The sequence below is a fragment of the Tamandua tetradactyla genome, chromosome 1, assembly GCF_023851605.1.
Source record: "Tamandua tetradactyla isolate mTamTet1 chromosome 1, mTamTet1.pri, whole genome shotgun sequence".
Lineage (NCBI taxonomy): Eukaryota > Metazoa > Chordata > Mammalia > Pilosa > Myrmecophagidae > Tamandua > Tamandua tetradactyla.
In genome coordinates, this window is record NC_135327.1 from 6,781,784 (window position 1) to 6,795,046 (window position 13,263).

At 46.6% G+C, this 13,263-nt stretch overlaps 1 protein-coding gene across 1 annotated transcript; it reads right to left on the bottom strand.

Annotated features, from left to right (window-relative positions):
- Positions 1-20: 20 nt before the first annotated feature.
- Positions 21-5,680, bottom strand: SYS1 (SYS1 golgi trafficking protein). The gene is made up of 4 exons (XM_077167952.1): positions 5,488-5,680; positions 5,039-5,277; positions 3,423-3,490; positions 21-2,221 (listed from the first exon to the last, which is right to left on the bottom strand). The coding sequence occupies exons 2-4, from the start codon at positions 5,198-5,200 to the stop codon at positions 1,981-1,983; spliced, it is 471 nt and encodes a 156-aa protein (XP_077024067.1). The 5' UTR covers positions 5,201-5,277; positions 5,488-5,680; the 3' UTR covers positions 21-1,980.
- Positions 5,681-13,263: the final 7,583 nt, after the last annotated feature.

Here is a 13,263-nt window from a genome sequence, read left to right on the forward strand (position 1 = left end):
TAAAATACTCTGCCCAGTGCTGGATGCCTACTAAACACTCAATAACTTTATTTATTATTCATACTAAAATGACAAACATATGTCACTGCTTTTGCCCAGTCATCTTTGGAACTCTCCTCTAGAAACTGTTTTGTCACTTTAGAAGTCATAAAAATTTCATGAAGGTCACATTTTTTATGCCCAAGTTTCACTTACTCAGTCACTATATTGTTGAGGGAAAAATGGCTCTCCCTAACTTTTGGCAGTATCCAAAATAAAAATAACACTCAAAGGACAAAGATTTGCCATCACAGAAGATATGCAGAAGAATGGGCAAAACCTTTGAAGCAAACTCCCAAAGGTGTTCCAGCCACAACTGGAGCAACCATCACAGCTTATCAAGGGAAGCATCAACCACAAGATGGGAATGTTCTGATGCCTTTTTAAAAATAAAGTTGGTCACATCCCTTTAGATTCTGTGGTGTCTGGGAGGAAATCCGCTGACCTAGGGGATTACCCAGCTGGTCTTACCTCCTGAGTCCTGCAACCAGAATTAGAGCTCCATTAACAAGCGCCCTGAATTACTAAGGTACCTCCTGCTAGCATTTCCCCAGCCTCTGCCCAGCCATGTTCATTCTCAAACCTTTCCATCACCCTCAACTCCCTAATCTGCAGTGCTGAGAGCCAGGAGGCTAGAAACACTCATCTGAGAAGTCATAATGAAACCGAAAGCTGAAAGCTGTCAGTTCTCCTTGGCAGGTTCTAGAGGAAACAGAGAGGAACACTGATGGTTTCAATGAAGAAGTGGGTCTGGACCGGAGCGTTCCATGGACACGTGTTCAGAAGAAACCCTGAGGGTCACAGCAGTTCACCCAAAGGGCAGCAGAGAAGGTGCAGGTGGAAGGCATGTGAACTGAAGAGTTTCTGCATTTAAAGTATTTTAACCAAATGGAGGTCTAACTCTAGGGCCCAAGCAAGGAAAATGTGGCCTAATAATTCTTATCAGCTCCCTTACCTGGCTATTCTGATCTTTCACAGTCCCAACCATGACATTAAAAAGTGAGTATAGACAAAACCGTGGAAAATACTGTATTTATGTACATAGGAAGGAGAGCTGCAAGCCCTCACAGAGTAAACTCCACCTCAAAGGAAAAATTTAGTGGCAAATTCCTTTGTGCCTCGGCATATCAGCACAGCCCGGACTAGAAGGTTTGGGATTCTTGTCTTTGGATCCCCATCATACCTTTCCCACTGCAGAACTGCAAATACGAGAAGGAAACTGATGCCAGAACTGAGATCCAGTGGGAGCCAGGGTGCCTGGTCATTCCCAGAGAACCGGAAGTGACACTTGGTTAAATTGTGACAATGTTGGGATTCTTCTCTGGGGCCTATGGCCTGCTAGGATGAGCTGGCAGCAGGGTGGGGAGTCAAGGAAACTAGAAGAAAATTAGTCCCAGGTTCATGGGTGTGCACACACGCATGTGGCAGGGCACAGGTTATGCATTTTCCTTGTGCTTAATGCATCCATCTGCCATCCTCTCCCTGGCAGCAGTCTGTTACTTTGCACCTACATCACTTTCTGTGGCTATGGATCCAGAAACCAAGTATTTCTCCAAACAGAATAGTTGTGGTTCAGCCACATGGCGAAGGTAATAGCTGTCCCAGGGAGGTAAGATAGATGACTAGGAGAATGATTTGTTCCAATCAGAAATCCTTGATTTTTTCTTTTTTAAATAACAAGCTGGTGGCAGGTTCAGTGGCTCAAGAGCGACACAGTTCCAATTCTGCTATTACCTTCAAAGAGGACCCCTTCCTGGCGTCCCAGACACCAAGGGCTTCAGCAGACAGAGGCCATTCTTGCAGCTGTGATCCTGGCTGCATCCTATCTTCTTGCTGGGACCTCATTACCTCTCCCATACCAACAGAGACTTCATATTTCCAGGGTTCCTCTCAGACCTGGGCTGGACCTCATCTGGAGGGTATGAGCAAAATGGCCCAATTCTAGACATTGGATTTAGGGGCTGAGTTGAGGGGGATCTCCTTGAGCTCCGTCCGCATGCACAGGTACTCCCCGATGACTGCCATGAGTGCAATGCACACAGCCTGGACCAGCCACCAGGTTAGCGCCGAGGGGAAACGGGAGCTATAGAACCAGCAGCCCAGGAGGTGAAAGAAATGGACAGTGACAGTGAAATCCAGACACTGCTTCCCTCGCCGGATGAAGTACAGCAAGCCCAGGGCACTGTGGGGAGAGGACAGCAGCGAGTTGTCACTGGGTTGTCCTGGTCTTAGTGTACATTATTTGGGGGAGGGGATAATAACAACGATGGCACAGCAGTCATAAGCCAGCAAGGAAAAATGAGAAGCAATGGTTATAATATTAGGTGCCTAGAGGAACCTGGCAGGGAATATTGAAAGTGCATCAGGCTGAGTAGAAGAAAAACAAAAGTACAAGCTTGATGATAAAGGATAATTGTCACAGGGATCCTAGGGATCTGAGGGGATTGTAGCACCCTGAAGCATACATGTTTCATTGAAAGGAAGGGAATAACAGCTATTTGCTTCTAGGCAAATACTGTCATGCTGGAAGGTTGGCCTGGAATCAATAGATCTTCCCACTTTTCAAAAGAAGCCCAAAGTCTGGATTTTTATATGAGATATCCTGATTTTCAACTAAGTGAAAAAATGTTTTAAACATCACGTGTGGGCTGACATCTGTGTAAGCCAAAAAGAACATATTTAGGAGCCAAATTTAAGTCAAAGTTAGTCCACCAGTTTTCAACCTCCTGTGGAGATCAGAATTAGTAATGATGTGTGAGACATTGTTCTAAGTAGTCACTGTGTTTTAATGCATTTAATCCTTGCAACTACGAGGTAGGTAATATTATTAGCCCATTTTACTGATGAGGAAACGGGGGCTTAGGCATTAAGTAACTTGCCCAAGGTGACCAGACTAATGGTAAAGCAGAGATTCAAAGCCAGGTGAGCTTCCCTCCAGAGCCCTAGATCTTAATCACTGTGCTAAACTGTCTCTCAAGAGACAGGCAGTGATTGTGAGTGATCTCAGAGGTGACCTGGTTCAACCCTTCAATGTACAGATGAGGAGTGTGAAGTCCAGAGAGGAGGGAAGTAACCTGGCCACTGACATAAGAAGCAAGAATAACACCCTGTTCTCCTGACTACCGGTGCAATTCCCTTTCAAGGCAGCAATCTGAGATGGATGCTGACCCATAGGCAGCAACCACATAATGATAAGAACTTTCCAGCAAAGTCAAAACAGCTATGGAAGGAGCCCCAAGATGAGGCTGGTTCCAGAATCGGCCTCTGCTACCCACTTTAGTCCACCACTCCTCAAGAACAGATGCCCAGCCATGTCCAGATTTTGGAAATCAGTCCCAGTGCTAAGACTCAAAAAGCTGGATAGCAAAACTGGTGATACTCACCAAGTGAGAGCATTGAGGATGAAGGACATCATGGAGAGCCGGCCTGGAGGGGTGGAGAAGCCCAGGATCTGAGGGAGAATCACAAATGGAAATATGCTGGAGAAGTGATTTGGCAGAGCTCCAGGATCCCAGCAGGCCTCCTAAGGAACAAGCATTCTTCCCAAAGCACAGAAGACAATGGCCCCTCCATCTATTGTCAATAAGGCGTTTTCACAGGCATCCATTATGGAACTCATTTGACCCTCATAGCAGGTGGGAAGGATTATCATCCTCACTTACAGAGGAGGAAACAAGAGCTCAGAGAAGTGTAGTAACCTGCCCAAAGTGATAAAGTAACAAGAGTAAGATCTAGAATAGGGGTCAGGAAACTACAGCCCCGCAGGGCATGCATCTGTTTTTGTAAATAAAGTTTATCAAAACACAGCCATACTCATTTGTTTATAGATTGTCTACAGCTCATTTTGTGCTACAAAAGCACAGTTAAATAGTTGTGACCTAAAATCTTTACTATTTTGCCCTTTCAGAAAAGATTTATAAGAAATCAGGTTGTGTGCATCAGCTGGCTCTCAACAATGCCCTAAATTCCCACATGCCCTTCCCAACAGGACAGAGATTGCTAGGAGGCCACTACTGGGCACCTGGTGGTGCACAATTTCATAGTACCCTTGACATGATACTACTGAATGTCAAACATAGGCACAACATTTTCAGCTACACAACTCTCTGACTTCCATTATCTCATTTTATCCTTACAACCTTGCAAAACCATTTTTATTGTTGCTATTGTTATCCTTTTTTTGACAATAACTTACCCAAGAGCTACACAAAAGAATAAGTAGCAGAAGCAAGGACTCCACCCCAGAGCTCCTGACTCCCACAACTCTGTTAATCACCATACACCACAGTTGTCCCTCAGAGGCAACAACTTCTTAGGCTTGCATTACTGTATAATATGCTTTAATATTTCTAGGATGCTCTTGGTCTTATAACACAGCAGGACTGTTCTGCCAATATTCAGAAGAGGAAACAGGCTCAGAAAGGTAAAGCAACTTGCCCAAGGTCCCAAAGCTTGTATGTTTAAGCCTAGATAGGACCCCAAGCCTTTGTGAATCCAAAGCACAAGCTATTTGTACTGCAGCCCATGACCCCTCTGCTACCACTCTTTGATGATTCTGCAGATGGGAACACAGGTTCAGAGAGGTGACAACACCTACCCCAGGTCACACAGCTAGTAACTGAAACTAAAACGTAGGCCTACCCCACATCAAAGACCAGGCTGTTTTCACGTCCCCCCATGAAATCTCTTGTATATGCCCCTCCCCAATTTGGCAGCCAAGAATCTGAGGCTCAGGGGAGTGAAGTCACTGTATCAGAGTTGCCTGGAAGCAGGCCTGTTTTATAACATCCTGGCCCTTTTTTTTTTGTACTAACCTGCCTCTCTGTTATCAGTTAACCCATTTTATGGATAGGGCAGCTGAGCCTCAGAAAAGTGAAATCACATTCCCAGGGCCACAAAGCAAGAAGGGGGCCCAACGGGGAGGGAAGCCCAGTAATGCCGGACCACAAAATCCACTCTGTGAAGGCGAGCTCCGCTCGCGCCATCCCGGGGACCCTACCTCAGCGTCGAACATCTGGTCCAGCGAAGGGCTGCTGCGCACCAGCCCGTCCACCAGCGCCAGCCATAGGCCCAGAGAGCCGTAATAGACGGTCTGCATGAGGACGATCTGCGACAGGATCAGCGACGGATCCCACACGTAGCTACGGAACTGGCCCGCCATGCCGTCCCGCAGGGCCCAGCCGCCGCCCGGGCCTCCGTCAGCGCCGCCGCGCCATAAGCCCTGGGACGTCCCGGCACCTGCGGGGACAAGTGCCGGGCCACGGCCACCGGCCGTCACCATGACAACGTCGCCCCGCCCGGGAGGAGGAACTGCAACGGAGGGGACGAACCCATTCCGGGGGGAGGGGGAGGGGCGGGACGGACAGAACCATTCCGGGGAGGGGAAATCCTGTGTGTTCCAACTGCTCGGCCTCCGCCGGCACTCAGACTCCTCTGGGGTTCACTCACCAGTGACGGGCTCGAGGATAGACGTGACCGAGCACCGCCGGGACACCCCCGTTGGTCCCCGAGACAGTGCTGACAGACAGGACCATGAAGGAGAGGCCGTATCGGCCTAGAGAGGCAAAGCGCCAGCGACCGCGGCGGCAGTAGCAGATGCGTAGGAAGGAAGCGTTTCCGGGGACAGAAGTTGGGGTAGGGGCGGGGGCGGGACTAATATTGCGCAGGCGTAGTGGGGTACAACTTTTAGCTAAGCTGTCTCAACACTGCCTGGAAATGAAGTGTGCCTGGAAACGAAGTGTGCCTGGAAACGAAGTGTGCACATGCGCAGAACAAGGAGTGAAGACGAGCGGAAGTGAGGCAGGAAAGCTGTAGAACTTGTATGCCCTCTAGAGGGAAATCTTGAGGAAAAGGACGATGGCTGGAGAAGAGGGAAGGAGAGCAGCCGTGCGAGAGCAAGCGGTGTTTGGGAATTAGCTAGGTGATAAACGTTGGCTTTACTTGCAGCCTAGATCCCCATTGTTTTATTCTCCTAGTTAGATTCCGGGGTTACTTGAACCTACAATCTCTTTCACAGACACGACTCGCTACTGTACCCCGTTTAAATGATTAAACTAAGGGCTAGAGGAAGAAAGCCATGTATTCCTTCAAAGACATAAAGTTGGTGGCAGTGTTGGAATTGGAATTAAGGTTGTTTCCAACACCGCAGTAGTTTACTCAGCATTGATTTGGGCCAGGAAGGTTAGGACACATAAAATGGAATAAAATGAAACCTTGCCCCCAAACACCTCCAGTCTACATCAGGAAGGCAGCTTGGTGGGTCTTGTAACGTGGGTATCCAGTGGAAAAAGCACAGGTTATGAAGTCAAGGGTGCAAATCATCACTCCATGAAGTCGTGACTGGTTTATCTCTGCCTTATTCTGAGTCTGAATAGTGTGGCCAGTCAGTAAATATTTGCTGAATGAATCAAGAACAGGAAAAGGAAAAAGGGAACAGTAAATTAATGAGTCACTTTCATTCGTGCCCCAGCAAACCAAAACCTCTCGACTTCGTTGATCCTAGGTTCTCCCTCTCTTGAATAGAGAGGAAGTAGCTGGTTCTACAAAAAGAACCTAGGTTTTGGAATCTGCTTTTATCATTCACTGGCTGGATTATAAGCACACCACTTCCTTCTTTCAGCCTCTACTTCCCTGTTTAAGAAGTGAGGAGTTGGACAAGTGTAGCATATTCCAACATTTAATCCACTCTCCACTAATTATTTTCCCATTAAAAAAAAAAACTTAGCAAAGACATGTAACTGCCAATCAGAACTTCTGAATAGCATGCGTTGATACAATTCTGGCCAAAAATAAAGAAATTGTGATGCCCCAATAAATCCCAGAGTGATTTGAACAGCGAGTAAAAAAAAGTATTTGCAAAGTCCCGTTGGGGGATTGGTGAAAAGGGGGGAAAATTCAACTTCCCCAAGTGGAGAATTTTTGATATTCTCACAAGCAGAGGGGACAACCAAAGCAATAGGCTGAGTCCCCAATCTTGGGGTTTGTTCATATGAAACTTAACCCCACAAAGGGTAGGTCAAGCCTACTTAAAATTAGGCCTAAGAGTCACCCCCAAGAGAACCTCTTCTGTGGCTCAGATGTGGCCTCTCTCTCCAGCCAACACAATAAGCAAATTCACTGCCCTCCCCTGTCTACATGGGACATGACTCCCAGGGGTGTGGACCTTCCTGGCAAAGAGGGACAGAAATCCTAGAATGAGTTGGGACTCAGCATCAGGGGATTGAGAAAACCTTCTCGACCAAAAGGGAGAAGAGTGAAAGGAGACAAAACAGTGTCAATGACTGAGAGATTCCAGACAGAGTTGAGAGGTTATCCTGGAGGTTATTCTTATGCATTAAATAGATATCACCTTGTTAGCCAAGATGTAATGGAGAGGCTGGAGGAAACTGCCTGAAAATGTAGAGCTGTGTTCCCGTAGCCCTGTTTCTTGAAGATGATTGTATAATGATAGAGCTTTCACAATGTGACTGTGTGAGTGTGAAAACCTTGTGTCTGATGCTCCTTTTATCTACCTTATCAACAGATGAGTAAAACATATGAATAAAAATAAATAATAAGGGGAACAAATGTTAAAATAAATTTAGATTGAAATGCTAGTGATCAATGAAAGGGAGGGGTAAGGGGTATGGTATGTATGAATTTTTTTCTGTTTTCTTTTTATTTCTTTTTCTGATTTGATGCAAATGTTCTAAGAAATGATCATGATGAATATGCAACTATGTGATGATATTGTGAATTACTGATTATATATGTAGAACGGAATGATTGTAAGTTAAGAATGTTTGTGTTTGTTTGTTATATATTTTTTAATTAAAAGTTAATTAAAAAATAAAGAAATTTGAGACTTCATCAAGGAAAGTATGTGATTTCTCTTAACATTTGGAAATACTGTAAACAGTTTGCTTGGATTCCAGTTTGGAAATTATGAGGGTTCAAAGATTTCTGAGGTGCTTTCCAGTTCAACAGTTCTTTTGGCCTTCTCAAGTCAGTTCAACAAATAGATATCCAAATCCCTCTGGTCCACTGATTGCTCACTTGCTATAGTGTTTCTGAGAAAACAGCTGTTATTTAATAAGTGCCTACATGATCTTGTTAAATCCTCACAATCCCAGAAAGTAGACATTATCCCCTTTTTAAAAGTGTGAAAACAAAGGTTCATAGAGGGATATGTGACTCTCCCTAGGTCAGAGAGCTCATAAGAAGCTGAGCTGGGATAAGAAGCTGAGCTGGGATTCCAACTGAGGACATCACACTCCAAAAATCAAGATGCCCTTACAGGAGGAAAAGGAAAGAAAGGAAGGAAGGCGACAATGAATTAGTCAGGTGGTAGGGTAGCGGGAAGTGGAATCAGAGCAGTGAGTCCCTATGCTAGGGTAGCCCTGGAGCGAGGGATTAGGGAGAGGTGGGGGAAGTGACTCCAGTGCTTAAGAGATCTGACTTAATTTCTGCAAGCTGCTCTGCCTTCCTGCTCTGTGCTGGAACAAGTGGCTCTTCCTGGAGTCTGCGCTCCATCTCCTCCGCCACAAGAAAGGCTATCTCTCCCCATCCCCCCCCCCCCCCCAAAATGGAAAACTAAGGGAGCATGAAGCCAACAGGCTCCGGGGCCGGCCGGTTAGCTGCTGTCTGATGTCATGCCTGGAGCCTGGAGCTCACCTCTGGGAAACCCCCGTCAGGCCAGCAGATCAGCCTCCTGGTGTTTCCTTTACCCTTTGGGTTTTTAGCTCTTGCATTCCTATCATGCTGAGCCCCGGAAATGGACGCCATCCTATGTCTCAATTTGGGTCGAACAAGGAGACCAAGAGTTGGGGAAAACCACAGCAACTCTGCCAGCCCTTTTAATGCTTTTTGGAAATTTGACTGTGGGAAGTCTGGAGAATGATAATGAATTTTAGGTTCAGACCACAAAGCCAGGGATAGAGAGTCTCACTGGCTTGCCATGTGACCTGGGACAAGTCACGTAGCTTTAGTGCTCCTAACTATAAAATGAAAGAAGGGCCTTGAATGCCGATTTCCAAATGCAAATGGCCCTGTGCCATCTTAATCGTCCCAGGGACATTTATATATTCGAATTCCGAGGCGTTATTGCAAACCAAAGTTTCCAGAAGCTGCATGCAGAAATCTGTGTATTTAAAGAGCTCCCCAAGTAATTCAGAGATGCAGCTACAGTTGGTAACTGTGGAACAAGATGATCTGTAATTGACCCCAAACCAACTCCTCTGTCTAACAGAAAACTGCTGTGTGACCTTGGCATGTCTATGGCCCTCTTTGGGCCTCAGGGATTTTTCCATCTGTAATATGAGGGGGTTGGACTAGAATAGCTGGTCTCCAAGGGCCCTTCTCACACTGCCAAGTCTGTAGTTCCAAACTTATGAATGAAATTTTAAACTTTAGGTCAAAGGCAGAATGAGGAACAGCCACAGGCTGGGACAAACTGTCTTCTGCCTGAAGGGGAGGGTTGTGCCTCTGCTCACTGGGTTATTCACGTCACTCCTACACTGGGCCCCTGCTGTGAGCACGTAAGGATAACCCCTGCTGTGGCCACTTTCCAGATCTACCCCCCCACACCCCGATAAGTCCCTTGAGAAATGTCCTAGCACAGGTCCATGGTCTTTGGAGCCCTGCTTGCCTCCAAATCCTTTCTCTATCACTGCCTTGCTGAGTGACCTTGTGGAAATCGCTTCTCTCTGAACCTCAGTCTCCTCCTCTATAAAATGGGGGTCAGAATAGAACCCAGGTCGGGGCTGTCTCAAGGAGTGATGTACTTTGCTCACTGCTTGATAAGCAGTCACTGCTATGTAAACTTTAGCAATATTTATTATTATTATTTCTTCCCTTGGAATGTAGGAGTGGTAATACTTGATCTCTCAGAGTTAGGGCAAGGATCTAACTAGGTGTCAGAACGGACCCAGTTTGTGGCCTGGCACACAGTAGGAGCTCAGGGATGTCCTGCCTTCTTTTTCCAAACCCACTTCCCCACTTTCATAGTTTCTCAGCACCCTCCCTTCTTCCTTTCTTCCTACCCTCCCACCCCCCCAAGGCTCCCCGCCCCCCCGCTTGCCTGCTCACATACTTCCCGCAGGGGAATGTTTGGTGAAAACATTGGACAGGTTATGCAACTCCGTGATTGCATTTTATGGAAACTCCATGTGGGAGGTTAGCATTTGGCTGCCTGTCTTGCCTACTGGTGACCATCCAGGGCTCTGGCCAGTGAGTTCCTCTCTTAGAAGGAAACTGGAGAGAGAGCTCATGGGCTGCCTGTTTACTCTCCCAGACTGGGATCCCTTTATTACCCAGCCTGTTGTATGCGCTCTATGTGCATCTGTGTTTTGAGAAGAAGATCTACTTAATACCTTGTGGATGGATACTTACATTCCCTCATTTAATCCTTATTTAATTTCTACCGCAAGCCTGTGAGCTATAGATACAATGAACAGCCAAGGAAACTGAGGCTTACAAAGGGACACAATTTACCCAAGTTCACACTGTCAGCGCGTTTAGGGCTAGAACTTGAACCCAGGTCAGTCGGGCTCCACACCTCCTCCCAATGTACAGTAAAAAGCGCACAGGGCAGAGGGGGCCACAGTGTCTCAGTGGCAGAATTCTTGCCTGCCATGCCAGAGACCTGGGTTCGATTCCCGGAGCCTGCCCATGCCAAAAAAAAAAATGCACACAGGACATTACAGTTTATATGCAGCTCACATCTACTTGATGTCATTTTAACCTCCCAGTGGTCCTGGGTAGGTCTGAACGTTTTCCCCATTTTCAGATGAAGAAACTAAGGCTCAGGGAAGGAAGTGACTCACACTCATTACGAGATGTTGGGTGGTGGGTTGAGCCTCTGAGCAGTGTATCTTTGCTCTTAAATAAAGATCTCTTTTCCAGGGGTTGCTTACTCAGGTCTAAGACTCCCTGGAGAGGAAGGAGAATGGCGAGATTTTCTGAAACAATTGCTTCACCCCTTCAGATTATCTTTCCTTGATTCTAGATCCTATCACGTACCATACCGGAACCCCTTCCCCTACCTAGAATTCATTCCTTACTCTGACCTTGAAAGACTTAGAGTTTTGTTTTCAGAAGAGAAGCTTGTCCCCTTCATCTTTCTTTTCCCCTTCATTCATTCATTGGTTCATTGGGTAAATATTCATTGTGTGTTTGCTGTGTGCCAGGAACTGGTCTGGATGGTGCAGATATAAATGAGTAAAGTAAATAAAAAGAAAAATTCTGACTTCATGGAACTTACATCCTCTTGGAAGAGACTGATAAATAAACAAGTCACTTCAACAATGTAGAATTTAATTCAAGTAATGAGAAGTTCTAGGAAGAAGAATGAAACTGGGTAAGGGGATGGAGGATGGAGGACGAGAGGAAGTCCTTCAGAAATGGCACTCAGCAAAGACCTCCCTGAAGAGGTGGCGTTTAAGGAGAGATCTTGTGGAAGTGAAGGATTGCACCGACTGTTTATCTGGGGAGAACATTCTAGATAGAACAGCAAGTGTAAAGGCCCTGCGGTAGGAATGAGATTGGCATATTCATGGAATAGCAAAAAGGCAAGTGTGGCAGGAATGAGCAAAGGGAGGGAGGAGTGAAGCCTACAGCCATCAACTCTGGTGCAAGAATTTCCAACTTACAGTTCATTATCCCCTTACAAAGCCCCCCGGGAGTTGAGCAGGATAGATTCATTTGTTCATTCATTCATTCGGTCAGTAAACATTTATCTGTAGGAGGCACTGTGATAGGCTCTGAGCATTCAGTGATGAAAAACCAGAGGGCTGCTCAGGGAGCTCATGATCTAGAGGGGAGATGCACAATAAGCAAGAAAAGAAGGAAATAATTGTAAACATGAAAGTGTAGTGGATGCTATGAAGAGCTATGGAAAAGAATTTGGGCAGGAACATAGTGTAGCCTCTGAGAAAGGTGTCTCCGAGGAAAAACCATGTACACTGAAACCTACAGGATGAGTGGAATTAGCCAGGGGAAGTGTGTACCAGGCAGAGTGGACATAGAGTATTTGTGACCACTCTTATGCCATCACATAATGATTCTCATTTATTTAATGAGAAAACAAGCGCGCTCCAGAGACGTGGGAAGTGAAATGCTCATGGACACGTGTAAACCAAACGCTGAGCCAGGCTCTGACCTCGGTCCTTTACCTCCCTACCCTGTTGACTTTCTGCTGTGCCAAAAGCGTTTGTTGTTTGCAAAGAGCAGACTCTGATTTCTGCGGCATCTGGAAAGCATCTGCACTGTCTCCACCTGGCCCAGATGCTGGTGTATGGCTGGGGAAAGGGACCTCAGGGAAGCAGGGAAAGTTAGGGGGAAAAGCAAAGCTCAGTAGAGGGCCTGGTAGAGTGGAGTGATGAGCACAGACTCAAAGCATCCTACCTGCTGTTCTCCAGCCCCCAGGAGCACCGGCATGTAATGCACATGGCACTGTGCAGGCCATACCATGAGTGCGAGGTGAAGGTCTTCATCCAGCAGTCGAGCCAGGGGGAAAGACTAGAAAACCAGGGCATCTGTTTCAGATGAAGCTTTGTAAGCCAGACACGTCATGTCAACCTCTCTGAGTCTGCCACCTCAACTGTAAAGCAGCCCCAGCCCTAACTACCCTCTGGACTGTGTGGGGTGTGCAGATGCCATAACCGAGATGAAACCTCTTTGAAGAACCATACAGCATCCTGTGAACAGTGGGGATTTTTATTACCTATGCCTTTCTCCAGCTGCCAGCATGGGGGACTGGAGGAGAAGAGAAAGGGGGGCCTAAGTGTGCGAGAGGCTCTCAGGGACAGATCTCTCATCCTCTTCTCCAAAGGCTTCCTCTCTGGAGAGAGCACTTACGGAATGTTTTGGTGAAGAGAGTAGGAATCAGGCCTGTAAGCTCAGTGGGACAGCATAGTGATGCAGACAGAATTAATGAAGCCTGAGTTGGAATCCTGTATCAGTCAGCTTTTTTGGGGGGGTGGGGGGGGTGGGGAGTGGGTGGGGAGTATCAGCTTTTACTTCACGACAAACAAACCCAAAAATCTCAGTGGCAAACAGCAATAGCTTTTGGTTCAGCTGAGGCAGCCTTGTTACCATTTTGCTATCATTCCTCCTTGTGAGCCTCAGTTGTCTCATCTGTGAAATGGGGATAATATTAGCAACTTCACAGGGCCAGAGTGAGGCCAACGATCAACTTTCCCTTCTAACCACATGTTACCTTCTGCTCAGCATATGTTAAAAACTAGA

Bases quoted from the DNA above. Each gene is read 5' to 3' on its own strand.
- SYS1 (XM_077167952.1), bottom strand. From the start codon at position 5,200: ATGGCGGGCCAGTTCCGTAGCTACGTGTGGGATCCGTCGCTGATCCTG. The intron at 3,491-5,038 runs GTAGGGTCCCCG...ATTCTCCCTCAG, and splicing joins ACCAGATGTTCGACGCTGAG to ATCCTGGGCTTCTCCACCCC. The intron at 2,222-3,422 runs GTGAGTATCACC...CTCTCCCCACAG, and splicing joins ATCCTCAATGCTCTCACTTG to TGCCCTGGGCTTGCTGTACT.